The sequence below is a fragment of the Mya arenaria genome, chromosome 4 (assembly GCF_026914265.1).
Source record: "Mya arenaria isolate MELC-2E11 chromosome 4, ASM2691426v1".
Classification (NCBI taxonomy): Eukaryota; Metazoa; Mollusca; class Bivalvia; order Myida; family Myidae; genus Mya; species Mya arenaria.
In genome coordinates this window covers 11,529,377-11,546,462 of record NC_069125.1, presented here as the reverse complement: position 1 = coordinate 11,546,462, position 17,086 = coordinate 11,529,377, and the positions used below count along the sequence as shown (strand labels likewise).

Below are 17,086 nucleotides of genomic sequence, written 5' to 3'. Positions count from 1 at the left end.
CTTGTTAATAAAACTTCATATATAAAGACACAGAGAAAATTTGATGATTGAACGCGGTGGAAAACTTAATTGAAATTTAGAAATGTTCGACTCGCATCTGGCACTGTAAGAGGTGGTGTTTGGTTTCATGAACTGGTCATACGGTACCTTAAGGCATATAGCAACCCATTCCGTCCGTATTCAACTTTGTATCTCAGTATTCAAGTGAGACGAATAAGGTTATGCCGTAAAATTCTGGCACGATATACCACGTGCTGCATGTTGTCTGCCATTTCTCGTGCTTAATGTATTAGAATATTGTCAGATATTGTTCATTATCCCATTAATATCAACATTATATGTCCTCATTGTGTCTTACTTCATTAGCACGGTTGTTTTTAAAGAGAAATGTTACGTCCGCTACACAAGGTGATATTATTCATTTCGTGACAGATGGATATAAATTACGTAACAACTAATTGCATTTTTGTGTTAAATCAAGTTCAGAAACGGTATGTAAAATGTATCGCTTCGAGCAACAGAGGAGGGTGGTATTCTAACACATGTATAAGTAGTCCATACCCTTATTCTACAACCACGTGTTTAATATTATTTTGGGTTTCCTTACATTTAAAAAGATAAAGACAAAATTTTACAACAATTTTATAAATTCGAGAAATATCAAACATAGTTGCAGTGTAACATCGTGGTCTGCTATGAACGAGTTCCGTACAACTTGCTAAAACTGGCACACTCTTTCATCATCATCATCATCGTCATCATCATCATCGTCATCATCATCATCATCATCATCATCATCATCGTCATCGTCATCGTCCACGTCATCGTCATCATCATCATTATCATCATCAGTGTAGTCAGGACACAAGTGTGACAAAAGTAAACGGTATGTTTTATTATAACAATTCCGAGTTTACAAAACATACCAAAACAAATTTGACCCGTTCAAGAAAAGTCTTTCAAACGAATGACACCACTGTCCATTCTACTTCAGCAATACATAACAAGAATTATGAGCGTTTCTTGGCAATTTTCAACAAGAAGCTGAATCAAAATTACTGTTTAATATTAAACGTATAATAACTTATAACATATAATTGAAGTCATTTCAAATGTTCACATCAAGCTATTTAACGTATCAAGGTTATCCAGAAATGATTTATGTTTGAAATTAGTGGGAATCTAAATTATGACAATTATTACCCTCAACATTAACGTTGATGAATTAAATATCTTAACGTATTTTTTTCAAACAAGAACATCCAATTACATCCTTGTATTACATCGAAAGTTAAATGTCATCTTGTTAAATTGATAAACTTTTATTTCAGTAATTGCTTTACAGTGATAACAATCACCATCCATTCGGATGCGCGCAGCACAGGTGTTACAAACGGAATAGATATAGAACTAAAACGAAAGTACATTAACACTTTGCATTGACTTAAAAGCCATAAGCTATAATAGCGAGCAATTGAGAAAATACTTAAAACTATTTGACCATTCACGTGTATAATTACGTTGTATCACAACCAATGTAAACTAAGTTATACATATGAATTCGATGTTTCTTTCCACGATCAAAAAAACTGAAATTTGGTATTCGAAACTATTCTGAGATGAAGTTTAAAACGTTTAAATATATAAATACGTGTAAACATGTTCCAGGTCTGTACTGTTTTGTTTACCAAAGAAAGGTTCAAATCAGTTTAAATTTTAATGAACAGTTCTATGATTTGCATTCTGTCTTTGACTTCTTTTCATTTAGAGAAGCCTAAAATGTTAAGATCCGAATGCATTTCCTTATGTACTTAATAAAACAGGGTTAACATTTACTTTTTCTGATATTATAAAAGTTGTACACGGGATACTTTAGGAAAAGACACATTGAAAATCCTACGTATGTTTGAGTACTTACACCAAGTCTACCAGACAGATAATTCTAGTAACTGCATAGTGTCTTGTTTGCTCGAGTCGGCCAATTATTACAATATAGCAATATTCTACAAACAATCCATCAGGTAATTTTCCAAAACAATTTTTAAACTTTGGTGCTGATTTAGGATTTTTGTATTTACGTAAAAGCACAGCTTGACCTACGAAATCTTCAAATTCCTAACCCGACAACAATTCAAGTACTTACTAGTATGATTAAGAAATTACCCCACTGTAAATGCCAATCAATAATTATCCAACACGTAATTTGTTTGCACTTACATTATTTTGAGGTACAAGCCTCGGACAAACGAAATATAACTATCACATAGTAAATGTACTGGTGGCTACGATACTTCTACACACTTTACTTCTGAGAAGAACTATTCAAGTGTGGATGGCTATAACAATATGCTGCTCAAAGTGCACAGTCCACTAGTAACATATTCTGCAACAACCAAGGCATTCGTTGAATGCTCTTACGTTCCCCAATTGTGTATTTATTAAGAAAGGCAGATATCTTCACACAAATTACGAACACCAAATCATATACAACTGAAACCGTCATCGTTGAAGTTCACGCGCTTAAGTTGAGGTTGTCCGCATCCGCACGCAGGTCGTCCTCCAGGAAGGAGACTTGATTGACGAGCGCGGCGGTCGTCTGGTTCTCGTATCGCTGGCAGCGACCCCACCAGGAGCGTTCCATGCATACTTCCGATTCCGAGAGCCGGAAACACTTGCTTCCAAGGATGTTGAAGTAAATCTTGCCGATCATACTGGCCATTGTGGACACGGAACTCCGAAGACAACCACGAAACCTGCAAGCAGAAAATGTCAAATATATACCAAGCTTTGAATGCATTCTTGTTTAGAATCTAGTAACGCAGTTCTAAGCAAAGTTCGTTGGGAAAGCGTCTTTACCAACGATCGAGCCCAGGACCTCTCCGAAAGGCATACATTTAAATGTATAGTAGTATACAGATTATATGCCATCTAATAAACAAGTTTGTGATCGTCAGTTAGACCGAAAAGAGTTTGTAATATCACACGACATAGTCACAGTATTACCACGGAATTGCAGATCTTTGCGAGACGTCGTGGTTTATGTTTAGCCATATAAATTATATAGCTGGTACTATAAATCCGTAAAATTTATTGTCATAAAATCCTTAAGAAAATGATTAAATGAGACGGTCTCAAATTGTCGTATTCTAGCTACTATCCGCCTTGTTTCCGATACTCATGTTTCCGATAACTTGTTTCACATGTTGTTGTTTTTTCAAAATGTAGAAAAAACATGTCCCTAATATGATTGCGTAGCAGACGCTTTTACCCAACCCAACGATTACCTTTCAATTACTGATAACCTAGTTCAAGCCCCAGTGGCACGCGAATAACTCATTCGCATTTAGTTTGCCCTTCCGATAGAAATAATCAATTATCTTGTAATATCAATAATAATGTAAATCGAACGCGGCAAACAGGGCGAATCGTTATGAACATTCCAGCACCAGTGTACCGGAAGCACTCAACGTTGATTGTGAAACATAAAAAAGACGAGCTCGTAAACTCTCCGCAGCATCAAATGAATACACGTTAAGGCTAAAGTTACTGGCTTTATTCTTAGATAACTCTTAGATTCCTTTATCTTGCTTTAACATTAACTGACTCGGAATCTTCGGTATTGCGTTCACTTGAATCAAACAGAACAGGTCATGAAATTTGCAGATGCACAATAACCGTTTTCCTGTGTTCGCCAAGATAAATTAGTAAATAATTAACTGAAATTTTGATATTCATTGTTGCCTTGTCTTTTCGTATTTATTATTGTGTAAACACATGATTTGCGTGGGCACTTGATGTGTGTCTTTTTTCACGTTGAGGTGAAATGAGAAGTCACATGTAACAAAGGACTCCAGATTTGTACATGATCATACATCAATGGACAATTTGACACTGCAATTTATACAATTTCCGCCAATAAACATGAAGCTACACATAGACATGCTCAAGTAACGGATTAAACATTTTAGCCCCATTCCTGGGGCCTAAAAAAAATACATTTGGTTCGGGTTACCCGACCCTACCTACGGAATAGGCGCCGACCCTAACGTTTTTATAGTCAGTTTGAAAAAAAAAAATGAAAAACTAAAAAAAAAAAAAAAATCTTTTTTTTTTTCTTTTCAATATGTAGTTTAAAACCTTAATTGCTTATATAGAAGATAACTTTAACACCATTCTCCAATGATGAAAATGACATTCTTATATAAAGCCTAATAAAAAAAAAAAAAAAAAAATAAAAAAAAAAGCCTACCTACCCTACCTATTTTTGAAAAGGATGTAACCCTAACCAAACAATTTTTTTTTTAGGCCTGGTAGTTCCAAGTATATAAATGTAATTATTTGCATTTTGGAAGTATAACCAGGTACAAATTTTTACCATTTTTTGGCAAAGGTCAAACGTCAAATACTATAAAACTATATTGTGTTACAATATGGCAAAGCAGGTCGCGATTCAACGTTGTGTAAGATGTGTAATTTATCACTGCAAGGATAAAGTGCTAATATCCAATTCCATTACTTTGTTAATTAATCATACTTTCAGAATGAGAAAACATCGCACCTCGACATCTGGCGTAAAGTTGATTCATTAACTCCGTATAAAATGATTTTTGTAGACTAGAAACACCGGAATGGTCTCTTTTATCTTTTTTTTTTTGAGCAGAACGACTTTTCCATTTTAGGTACAGTGACTTTGACCTTGATTGCAAATGCTCCAAATATCAGATTATTGAGCGGGAAGTATGTTCTATTCCGATTGTTCGGATCGTATTTCTGTTCTGTTTTATACAGAGTTTGAGATGTGAATAGAAACAGAGACTGGCAGATGTACATGTTCACAATTTGTTTGAATAATTTAATAGTTCATCCAGACCTTAAACATATATACCGGCTTCAAACTAACACTCATATGGTGTTAATATTGTACAAATAAAAAATCCATTAACCGAAAGCTAAGATCTGCATCACATAGATTTACAAATAAAGCAAGTAGACGGTGTAAACCTGATTCTATACCTATTGATAAAAGACAATGTCAAATAAATCACGTTCTTAAAGATGAATGCTAATTTCTTGCTGGAGATTTCCTTATATAGTGGTCCCAATTACCATCGTGGAAAATATACATACACCCCGAATTAAAGGAAGGGGAATTTATATGAGTCAATAGTCCACTGTTGTTTGATGAAGGTTGATGAAAACAATTACTGGAAAATGAAGATAAATACGATGTGCCATTACGATGGCTGTCGGTAACGACAGGAGCACAGAGCGACCGATGTTCACCTATTTTTGTATCTCTGTTTCTGACTGCAGCACAACAGATCTACTGTACATGTTGCGATCTTATACTGAAATAAACTATGTTTCATTTGTATTTATGCCTTAAATGGATTTCAAATGACAGTTAATTGCAGTTTTATTCAGAAAAGCGCGCCAAATTGTATGCGAACGATGATGTTGATAAATTTGTGTCACAGGTCTCGCCTCAATTTCTCGAACCATATTAAGTCCCTTATAAAAGGATCAAGCACACCACTTACAAAAACTTAAGTGAGTTACGCTTAGGAATATTTGAGAAGTTTGGGGTCTGTGCTCGCTGGCGTTAGATTTGGAATTGAGATCAAGCTAGTATATCAAGTTTATTTAACTGATAAATCTCTATAAACAACCGGAAATAATATATAATAAAAGCTTTTCAACAACATGTGCTGAAGCGTGTGTCCTGTTTCATCGTTCAGGCCAGATACCACAACTGAATTCTCTCATAATATATTATTATACATACATTGTGTATAATAAGTTGTTAAGCGTGGTTTATTAGTTTGTATCAGATTTAATAGGTCAGGTCGTTCACCTTATTGAAACAGTTCTGAATGGAAATAGGAGTACAATACATGGTCGACCTGAACTATCGTACTGCAAGGGTCGTGCAATTTTGTAACAGAATATGTTTAAGGTCTGAACCCTTTAGAATAGTATATTATGCTTGATTAATGCAGTTGTATTGACGCATATTGCAGGGGTTTTCAGCGACAACCGGTGCTTGTACTTCAAGAAATCACGAATGCCAGAAGTAAGGTTTTCATTGTAAGACTTCAAAGCTATTAAACATGTGATGTTGCACTCATCTCGGACAGTGGAAATGATGTAAACATATAAATCCGGTTTTACTTAATTCAGTATGGTCAATGACGTAGTTTGATGTGCCCAATTTTGCTCGAAGTTAGGTTTTATGGCTTAGTTCGGTTTACCAGCGTTCGGTCGCTCACGTTAAAGCTAAAGTTAGCAATCTGTTTGTTTTTGTAGCTCTGTTGTATCGCAGATCACACACCGCAAGCGCGGAACCAAATCACAAACGTTGGTAAGTAGGCGCTTACATTAACGAAAAAAGAGAAGTGAGTTTCCTTCAGAGGTCATTGCTTACAGTGAATACCGCGATGAATGATACAAAGACGCAGTAGTGTTGTGTCTGCTATAACCTGAAACCGGTTTTTCTTTAAATCAGTTCACATCTAGTAAACTCCTTTGGAATGAGTGCACATTGACATGCTGAATCGTTCACATGCTATGAAATATAAATATGCTTTATGAAGTGAACCGTTTTTCTATAAATTATAGGAGAGTTTAACTTTGTAAAGCTTTCATCAATTTTATTTAAGGAAAAAATAAATTTCACGCAGTCTATATTGACGAAAACGATTAAAATAAATTAATGAACTCAATCTGCGCGAAAATGACGCTGGTGGCAGTTATTTTGAAAACAACTGACAAATTTAATTTTTCTACTTAAAGACAACCCCAACTGAACAAGTTAAAAACAACAATTATTTATTGCATCGCACATGTTTAAAAAAAGCGAAAACACCAAATCATTACATCGATTTATATCATAGTAAAGTAAAAGTAATGATATATTTAACGTACTATAACTTACAAAACAGGCTAAATCATGAATTTCTTATTAAAATATGCTGTACTAACAATTGAACACCTAACAAAACATTAAGAATTATTACTCACCGTTCATTACAACATGCATTTTTCATTTTAGTTCTAATATAACATCGACGCCGCATTAATGTTTGAATTATTATCGTGACATTGAATGCCCTTATTGTCGCCTTCATAAGAAATGTTATATAATAACGATTTCCATGCAATCTGCACTCCATGCACTAAGCACCTTCCTTTAGAACCATTCTAATTGTTTTAAGATGCACTCCACAAATAATTACGGCAACCCATCAGTTAAAAAGAAGAAGTTTTCGTCCTACTTAACACTTTTTTCTGATAAGCTAGGGTTCTTTTCGCACATAACCTTGACATAAATAGTATACACCACTTTGATGACGAATCGTTATGTATAAAATGGCTTAACTGCATAACTTGTAATTGCCGTAAAATGGGACTGAAGCAGTTGGAGTGCGGTACCGCCTATACTCATTCATATAATTTTGTCTTTTTACCCAGGTCAGTGCCATTTTATTTAACAAAAATTATATTGCGATAACTATAGCATGTATATGATATAATAAGGTAAAAAGGTTTGATATCTAAAAACTTTCTGCATGTTAGCCGTAGCAGTTACGCCATGAACAATGCGTCGTTTGTTGTTCATGCTAGTTTTTAAAGACTTGGGAGAGTGCCATATTTTGTTTAATTTAAATAGCTTTCTTGTATAAAAACTAAAACCATGTATGCACTTAAAAGTGGGGAAATGACCCATATAAAGCTATTTAATTAACAAAAACATAGTTTTTACACTATCAAACAGAAATATTGGTCGCAAAATAATTTCTTGAAAACATTTCTTTCAGAAAATTAACCCTTTTTTTTGGACAGAAAATAATTGTATTAATTTTGTGGAAAATGGAGCAATGTTAAGAAAATAAATGCTTAGATTGGTTTTACATTCATAGTATCTCAATTATTATTCGTAAATAACATAACTGCATTCTTATAGCATGCTTGTAAATTGGTATTATGTAATGTCATACTATGTTAATGTAAAATGCATATTGTTGAATAAATCCAAATTTAAAAAAAAAAAAAAAAAAAAAAAAAGAAAGCAAATGAATGCGGCAGAAACTGAGACACTTAACATGTTTAGTTTGTTCTTGCAGGGAATCAGTAGATCTTATATGACATATTCACGTTAACCTGAAAATCGCCTTTAAATGCTCTAATACTTATCATGTCTTTTTTATTGCTTGTCGAGTGTAGGTTCTTTTCATGTCGCCCCATACCGAGCTACGGCGTGTGGCTTTTGGAGCGAAAATGTCGTAATTACATACTTGTTTTTTATTGACGAAATATTGGGATCAAAGAATTACAAGTATTTTACTATTGTTCCTCGCTGGTCAAAAGGAAGTAAGTGTTGAGGGCTCTTGTCGTAAAAATATTGTTAAAAGTGAGCCAAGAAAAAACACTTTTTATTATGTATTTCGTACTGAACTGAAATTACAAACTTAGCTGCGTGTCAAATGTTTGTAAATAACTCATCAAATTACATCAATAACAAGTTCTTGTAAGATTTCTGTTTATGTATCCTTATCCATACAGATAGATTGAACGCGGTGGAAAATTGGATATAAATGAACAGATATTAAAACCGCATATGGTACTATTGAGAAAAAGGTGATGCTCTTATGAACATGTAGCTTTGTTCTCAAATTTTCAAAAGCGTATGGCAATCCACTTAGGCCGTTTTTACAGTTTTTTATCTTCTTATTATTCAATAAGAGTAATAAGAATTTGATACACAATTATATAGCATATATAAGTTTTGCATGTTTATTGGTATATTGTATTACAACTTTGATGCTCTTTTTTCGCTTGCTTTGTGTTAACAAGCCTGTAAAGCATATTCCGGTGCCTTTAGCAACTGTTACATAAGAAAACACAATGCTTTTTTCTTTGATTAATCAACTACTCGGACAATTGGCAGTAGAGAAAATATTATATAAGTCAGAGTGCCACATTTTGCGTAATGCCGACTGTGTGCATACTTACAGTGTCGTATACTGAGATATTCTGGCACGAGATGCCACGTGCTGCATGTTGTCTGCTGTTTTTCAGGCGGAATGTCTCGGAATATTGTCAGATATTCCCACTTATGTCAACTTTATTTGTCTTCACAATGCCTTACTTCATTAGCGCGGTTGCTTTTCAAACACAATCATCAACGTTAAGACAAAAAAACTTACGTTCGTTACTGTTACAAATCTTAAAAGCTTGCACAAAGGCGTTGTTTTTTTCATTTTTGACAGCTGGATATAAAATACGAAACTGAATCACACATCCACTAATTGCGTTTTTATGTTAATTCCAGTTAAGAAAAATTCATGTCAAATGTATCACTATGATAGTAAAAAACCTAGCAACAGAGGGGGGGGGGGGTCATTCTTGTTTCGTTTTGTATACCTGTTACAACGTAGTGCAAATACTGCAAGCAGGAAACCAAAGACAGGATTAAAGGATGCATAAATTGACAAAAAAGTGAGTTCCCTTAAGAGTCAATGTTTAAGATGACTGTTGCGATTAATGTTCAAAACATAAGCGTATTATCTTGAATAGCTTGAATAAAACTTATTTTTAAATCAATTTATGTCTTAACGTCTTTGGCTGTGAAGTAATTGCACATTGACATGCTGAAACTTTCACATATATATATATATGAGGTTAAGCGTTATTCTATAAATTATAAGAAACTTTTATTCTGTGGTTTCAATCAAAAGTATGAATCACTTTACATACGGATGTTTTTGTTCATGGTTCAAAAATCAAACAAAACAAACGGTTAAGGGATTTTAATATTCAGTATTTAATTCGTTGATTTATTACTTTTCAATCTAATAGGAGTGTATTTGATGTAAAACAAAGTTGGAAAGTAAAAACAACTATTTGGTAATTAAATTCACACAGTCTGAATTGACAAAATGTATGAAAATGTGAGATAAATCTGCGCGAAAAAGACGTTGGCGACAGTTATTTTTAAAACAAACAACTGTTCTTTTTACCCTAAAAAACGTCAACAACTTAACAAGATAAACAGCTTGCTGTACAAAGATATTATTCATTGCATAAAACATAGTCACCAAAACGTAGAAACTCAATCATTAGGGTCACCAAAACGTAGAAACTCAATCATTAGGTTGCTGTATTACATAATCAAAATCCTAAAGAAGTTTATCCTACAAGACATTACAATACGAGTCCAACGATAATTGGTTACTTTAAACAAGGTGTATTTACTGAAATCAGCTCCCGGCCATATCTAAACATTCAATAAAACATCAATAAATATTATTCCTTGTTAATTGTGCATTTATTATTTTGATTTTCACACTTCAACGACACAGGAATGAAAAAAACTCAGATGTAAAGATGTCTTCATTCTCGCGATATCGAATGCCTTCATTGCCGACATTTGTATTGCAACGAATTACATGCAAGTTTGCACTCTACAAGGCACCGTCATTCATAAACATTCTGATTGTTTTAAGGTATACCCTTCCAATACTTACGACACTATTTTAGCAAAAAATTATTCGTTTATGTCCTATTAAACACGTTTTTTTTCTGATGAGCTGGGTAACATTCCGCTCACAAATTGGAAATAAATAGTACTAACCACTTTGATGAATAATCTTAGTATAATGACTTTACTTCGTGTTGCCTTTAGCAACTTATGAACCCACAAAATGTTTTTAATAGTTAACTACTCGGATAATTGACAGTAAGTAAAGTATTATATAAGTCAATGTTCCGCAATTTGCGGATTTGCCGACTGTGTGCATGCTTAGAATGTTATTTGCTTAATTGGCTGAGAAATATATGGCACCAAAACGTAGAAACTGATTCATTAGATTTCTGTTTTACATAATCAAAATCCTAAAGAAGTTTATCCTACAAGACATTACAATACGAGTCCAACGATAATTGGCTACTTTAAACATGGTGTATTTACTGCAATCAGCCCCGGCCATATCTAAACATTCAATAAAACATCAATAAATATTATTCATTGTTAATTGTGCGTTTATAATTTTGATTCTCACACTATAACGACACAGGAATGGAAAAAACGCAGATGTAAGGATGCCTTCATTCTCGCTATATCGAATGCCTTCATTGCCGACATTTGTATTGCAACGAATTACATGCAAATTTGCACTCTACAAAGTACCGTCATTCATAAACATTCTGATTGTTACGTCAATACTTCAGCAGGAATATAACAGTTTAAGGTCTACTAAACGCTTTTTGATGAGTTGGGTAACATTCCGCCAACAAACTTGAAATAAATAGAACGCACCACTTTGATAAAGAATTGTAGTAAAATGGCCTTACTGGCAGTAAATGTGTCTGAAGCAGTTGAGTGCGGACCGCCCATACGAATGCTCAATTCTCTATATTGCGGTAACTCATTTATATAATTTTGTCTCTTAACAGTGTCATTTGATTAAATAATTAATTTAAAAGCGTAACCATAAGTTAGAAACGTTCGATATTATAAAACTTTCTGTATATCAATAGTCGTGGCATTTAGGTCACGAAACTGAAGCGTAAATTAATCATTTTGAGAGAAATGCGGGGCGAATGCCGGATTTTATTTGTTTACACGATTATTTTATAAAAACTTAAACAATGTATGGCCTTAAAATATGACACATATAACGCTGTATCAATAAAATTAAATGGAGGGTTGTTAACGAATTGAATGCGGCGGGACTGAAAAACTAAACATTTGAATGTTCTTATGGCCTTACTACTCAGTCTACTGTGAATCAGATAATCTTACTTGACGTATTATGTTAACCTGAAAATCGTAATAAAAATTCTCTAATATTTATCATTTTCTTTTTATATCGCCCCACACCAAGCCTCGGCGTGTGGCTTTTGGAACGAAAGGGTCGTAATTACGTAATGTTTTTGTATTGACATAATTCTAGATCAAAGATTTACAAGTATACAAGTATTTTACTATTGTGTCGCGCTGGTCTGAAGGAATACAGTGTTGATGGCTCTTGTCGTAAAGATGAAGTTAAAAGTGCGCTCAGTGGAGCCAGTTTTTGATTATGTATTTCGCATTGAGAATACAAAATTAGCTGTGTGTCAAATGTTTGTAAATAACTCGTCAAGTTGCTTCAATAACAAGTTACTGTCAGGTTTTTGTAATTGAAACTTAATTCATACAGATAGATCGAAAGCGGCGGGAATCTTGATAAAAATGAACAAATATTAAAATCGCATCTGGCACTGTTAAGAAAAAGGTTATGCTTTGATTAAATGAACTGGTCACACGGTGCGTGGTTTCATTTTCCAATTTTCCAGGCATATGGTAATCCATTCTGGCCGTTTTGAAAGTTTTATATTCTTATATTTCATTTTCAAGTAAGAAGAATAAAGTTTTAATACAAAAGTAAACATCATATATGATATTTGAAAGTTCTATTTATACAGTGTAATACAACTTTGATGTTGCACTGACTCTCATTGTTCGCTGAACAAGCTTTTAAAGTATATTCCGTTGCCTTTAGCAACTTATGTTTTTTATAGTTAACTACTCGGATAATTGACAGTAATGAAAGTATTATATAAGTCAATGTTCCGCAATTTGCGTATTTGCCGACTGTGTGCATGCTTAGAATGTTAATTCCTTAATTGGCTGAGAAATATCTGGCACGAGATACAACATGCTGCATACTGTCTGCCGTTTGTCAAGCGGAATATTTAGGAATATTGTCAGATATTGCAATATATTCCCACTTATGTCAACGTATATAAATGTCTTCACGATGCCTTACTTCATTAGCACGGTTGTTTTTTAAACACAATCATCAACATTAAAACAAAAAAAACATCTTACGTTCGTTACTGTTACAAATTTTGAAAATTTTCGCAAAGGCATTATTTTTCACTTTTTGACAGCTGGACGTTTTTGGACAGAAATAACTTTTATCAGTGTCATTTTATTAAAAAATGAATGACAAAAGGGTAACAATCAGTAAAAAAACGTTTAATATTTTAATACTTTCGGCCATTCGTAGAATTTAGGCCATGAAATATTATTTGTTAATTAATGATTTTGAAAGAAAATGGGGATCGATTGCCGGATTTTATTTATGCAAACAATTATCGTATAAAAAGCAATGTATGGCCTTGGAACTATGGAAAAATAGCACATATAATGCGGATTCAAGAAAACTAAATGGAGGGTTGTTATCAAAATGAATGTGGCGGCACTGAAAAACTAAACATTTTTGTTTTATTTTTGGCATTAATACAGTAATTCAGAAGATCTTACTTGACGTATTATGTTAACTTGAAAATCGTAATAAAAATGCTCTAATATTTATCATGTCTTTTTTATTGCTTGTCGAGCTTCAATTCGTTTTATATCGCCCCACACCAAGCCTCGGCATGTGGCTTATGGAGCGAAAAGGTCGTAATTACGTACTTGTGTTTTTTATATTGACATAATTCTGGGATCAAAGAATTACAAGTATTCTACCATTGTTCCGCGCTGGTCGACAGGAAGAGAGTGTTGATGGCTCTTGTCGTAAAAATGTAGATAAAAGAACGCCAAGTGGAGCCACTTTTTGATTATTCATTTCGCACTGAATTGTGAATACATCGTTAAATGTGTCAAATGTTTGTAAATAAATTATCAAGTTACATTAACATCAAGTTTTTGTAAGGTCCTTATTATTGAAACTTTATTTATAAAGATACAGAGAAAGTTTGATGATTGAACGCGGTGAGAAACTTTATTTAAATTGGAAAAATATTCGACTCTCATTTGACACTATTAAGGAAGACGTGGTGTTTAATTTAATGTACTGGCCCCGATTTCTCGAAACTTCTTAAGTCCCTTATAACAGGATTAAGCTAAGCTCACTATTTTTGGTTTTCAATTAATTGCATTATGTTAACTTCTATAAAAGATTTTATACTTAATATAGGATTTATCTTCATGATAATCAGAATAAACCAGTTTTCATTTATCAAAATTTAATATAAGTATGTAATTTGGCTTATTGAAATAAGCTACTAAAGCCTGTTAAGCTTAAGAAGTTTCGAGAAATTGGAGCCTGGTCTCCCGGTACTTTAGGGCATATAGCAAACCATTCCAAACGTATTCAGCGTTTATTTCCTTAGTATTCAAGTAAGACAAATAAGGTTATGACCATTAAATTTGATTTGCTGAACAGAAATTTAATATAGAAAGGATTCTCGTTTTTGCCTGCTTCATGTTGAACAAGCCCCTTGCCATTAGTAACATAAGAACACAACATGTTTTTTCGTTGTTTTTTTTGTGTAAAGTGAATTGGCATTAATGAAGATGTTGTATAAATCAAAGTGACGCAAATGTAGCATATCTGCCGACTGTGTGCATGCTTACAATGTCGTCTGCCTAATTATCCGCATAATTCTGGCACGAGATACCAAGTGCTGCATGTTGTCTGCCATTTCCCGTGCGGAATGCCTTGGAATATTGTCAGATATTGTTTCATTATCCAATACATTATATGTCCTCATTGTGTCGTACTTCATTAGAGCGGTTGATTTAAAAAAAAGAATATGTTACGTACGCTACACAAGGTGATATTTTTCATTTCGTGACAGCTGGATATAAATTATGTAACAACTAATTGCATTCTGGTGTTAAACTCCAGTTCAGAAATGGCATGTAAAATGTATCGCTTCCAGCAACAGAGGAGGGGGAGTATTCTTACACATCTATAGTCTGTCAATACCCTTATTCTACTACCACGATTGTAATGTTGAAAAGATAAAGATGAAATTGTACAACAATAATAAAATCGAGAAATATCAACTATTGTTGCAGTGTAACGTCGCATCATCATCATCATCATCATCATCATCATCATCATCATCATCATCATCATCATCATCATCATCAGGTCAAAATGTGTCTGTGACTACCAGCACCGATCGCTACCAAAACACGGTGTCATAAGGCTAAACTTTGATTTGATCATGTTCTGACGAATTCTGAGTAGATATCAATTTTAATGTTTTTATATATATATATGATGTTGGTTACCTCTGATCACAGTCGCAGTGGAGCAGAGAGTGGAAGCGGTAGTTGAAGAGGTTGAACCGGGAGGTAAAGGGCGGGATCACGTAGGGGCAACAGTCGTGGTCCCTGCAGCACATATCCAACTCCATGTCCGGGCCCAGGTCATCATAGCAGCGGGCCAGGTCGCCCTTTCCGCACCACTTTGTACCCGGGAAAATTAGCACGCTGCTCATGTCGAACGTGCCCCGCTTGGAACGTCCTTTAAGTTCTAGAGGCGCCGTCGATCGCTTGGCTATGTTATGCTCACGGGGAAGAGTCCCACTCTGAGATGAGCTATTCACTGTTTCTGAGTTTTCAAAATTGTCTAACTGAGTAAGAAGTGTGTCGTTACCTTTCAAATTTTCACGATCTATTACTTGGAGTATTTCTTCATAAATATCTGTAAAATTCCCAAATTTTGCTTCTTTTTCTGCAGTTGCAGTAGCAATGTTTAAAAACCTGCGACATTGCTGTCGAAGGGATTTCATATCTGTAAGATCTGCTAGTTCTTTTAATTGCCACATACTGTTAAACGTCATATACGCTAATGGTGTGTTCTTTGCTGTGATATTTGTTAAGGATGCCGCGGAGAAGACATCTCCAAAATCGCTGGACTCCGGCGCCATATTTACAAAGTTTGATACAAAATCCAGCATAATGTTTGAATCTGAAGTAAAATCACACTCTTTAAGAATATCTCCCTGAAATACGGCCTGCAAAATCCGGTGTCCGTCCGTCACCTGTCGGAAGGCCATGTCAAACTTTGGCGAGTAACCGCTAGGCAGAAACGTGTCGAGAACAAGCACCTTCTCGTGCGAGATTCGGATCTCCCGTTCCCCATGCACGTTAACTCGGACGCTCACGAAACTGGACGGGTACAGGAGGCGCGTACGGATGTGGATCCACTCGTCGCTTGTGTCCTGGAGCCATCGTGCGCTAATGACACCCGTTCCCAGCAAAAGAGAAAATAAACACACAAACACTTTCACTTGGTTCATTTCTTGAACTTTAATTCATGAAGTTCACATTTTAAAACCACAAAGAAACGCTCACAGTGTGAATCGTTTGAGATTCTATTCCGTTTAAAAGTATAAAGTTTTATTTTAAATTATTTTTTTGCATAAAATAGTAAAATTCCAATGTAACATCACACCTCGCTCACATTCTTTTAAGCGACACTTCACCCGTCAGGCCCGAAGACCAACCGAGCAAGTCTCTCCTCTCCGATACTCGCTCAGATTGGGTTAACCTGCTGGCGGCCAACAGGCAAGTTCAGAAGCTCCAGGCTGTGGCGCGATCTACCATACGGGGAAAAATCGAATCAATGAATTGCCTGAATAATTTGCAAAAAAGAGCTTTCAAACGTGAACTAATGAGAACTATTGAGAACTTGTATTGAATGATATAATGTTCATATAACGTACTGACTCAAACGAGTCACGTAATTTGTGAATCATGTTCAATGCAGCGGTGGGCACTGTCTTATACAACAGTGACAATTTTATCGCAATTTCCACAATTGTGTTTTTTTAGATAATATTTCAAACACTATTTGGAGAATATTGTGATCGATATGGAATTTAATTCGAAACTTTATTGCACATTATTTCTATAGTTGTTTTGTTATTTTTTTTAAATTATCAATAATGTTCACGCCTTGGTTCTTAATTAAGTTTATTCAATTAGCTAATCTTTGAACACACTTTATATCTTTTTCCCATTTACATTTTAAATTGCACTTATGGGCTGCGGCGGGGTATCGAACCTGCAACCCCTGGATTGACAGTCAAAAGAGTTACCACTAGACCACGGATCCGCCACTCATTGTTGTTTGTTTATTTGTGTTTATCAAGGTAAGGTGTGCCCGCGCCCATTGGCTGCATTAATATGTTTTGGCTTGAGCCCGCGGTGACGCTTTCACGACTGAACATTGTGTTAAAATGCCATAAGTGACATGAGATAGAAGTGACAGCAATTCGCAGTCGATCCCAGTCATTG

The 17,086-nt window shown here is 34.7% G+C and overlaps 1 protein-coding gene across 1 annotated transcript; it reads right to left on the bottom strand.

Moving 5' to 3' along the window:
- Positions 1–880: 880 nt before the first annotated feature.
- Positions 881–16,315, bottom strand: LOC128230104 (uncharacterized). The gene is made up of 2 exons (XM_052942118.1): positions 15,074–16,315; positions 881–2,753 (listed from the first exon to the last, which is right to left on the bottom strand). The coding sequence occupies exons 1-2, from the start codon at positions 16,084–16,086 to the stop codon at positions 2,513–2,515; spliced, it is 1,254 nt and encodes a 417-aa protein (XP_052798078.1). The 5' UTR covers positions 16,087–16,315; the 3' UTR covers positions 881–2,512.
- Between the last annotated feature and the right edge of the window lie 771 nt (positions 16,316–17,086).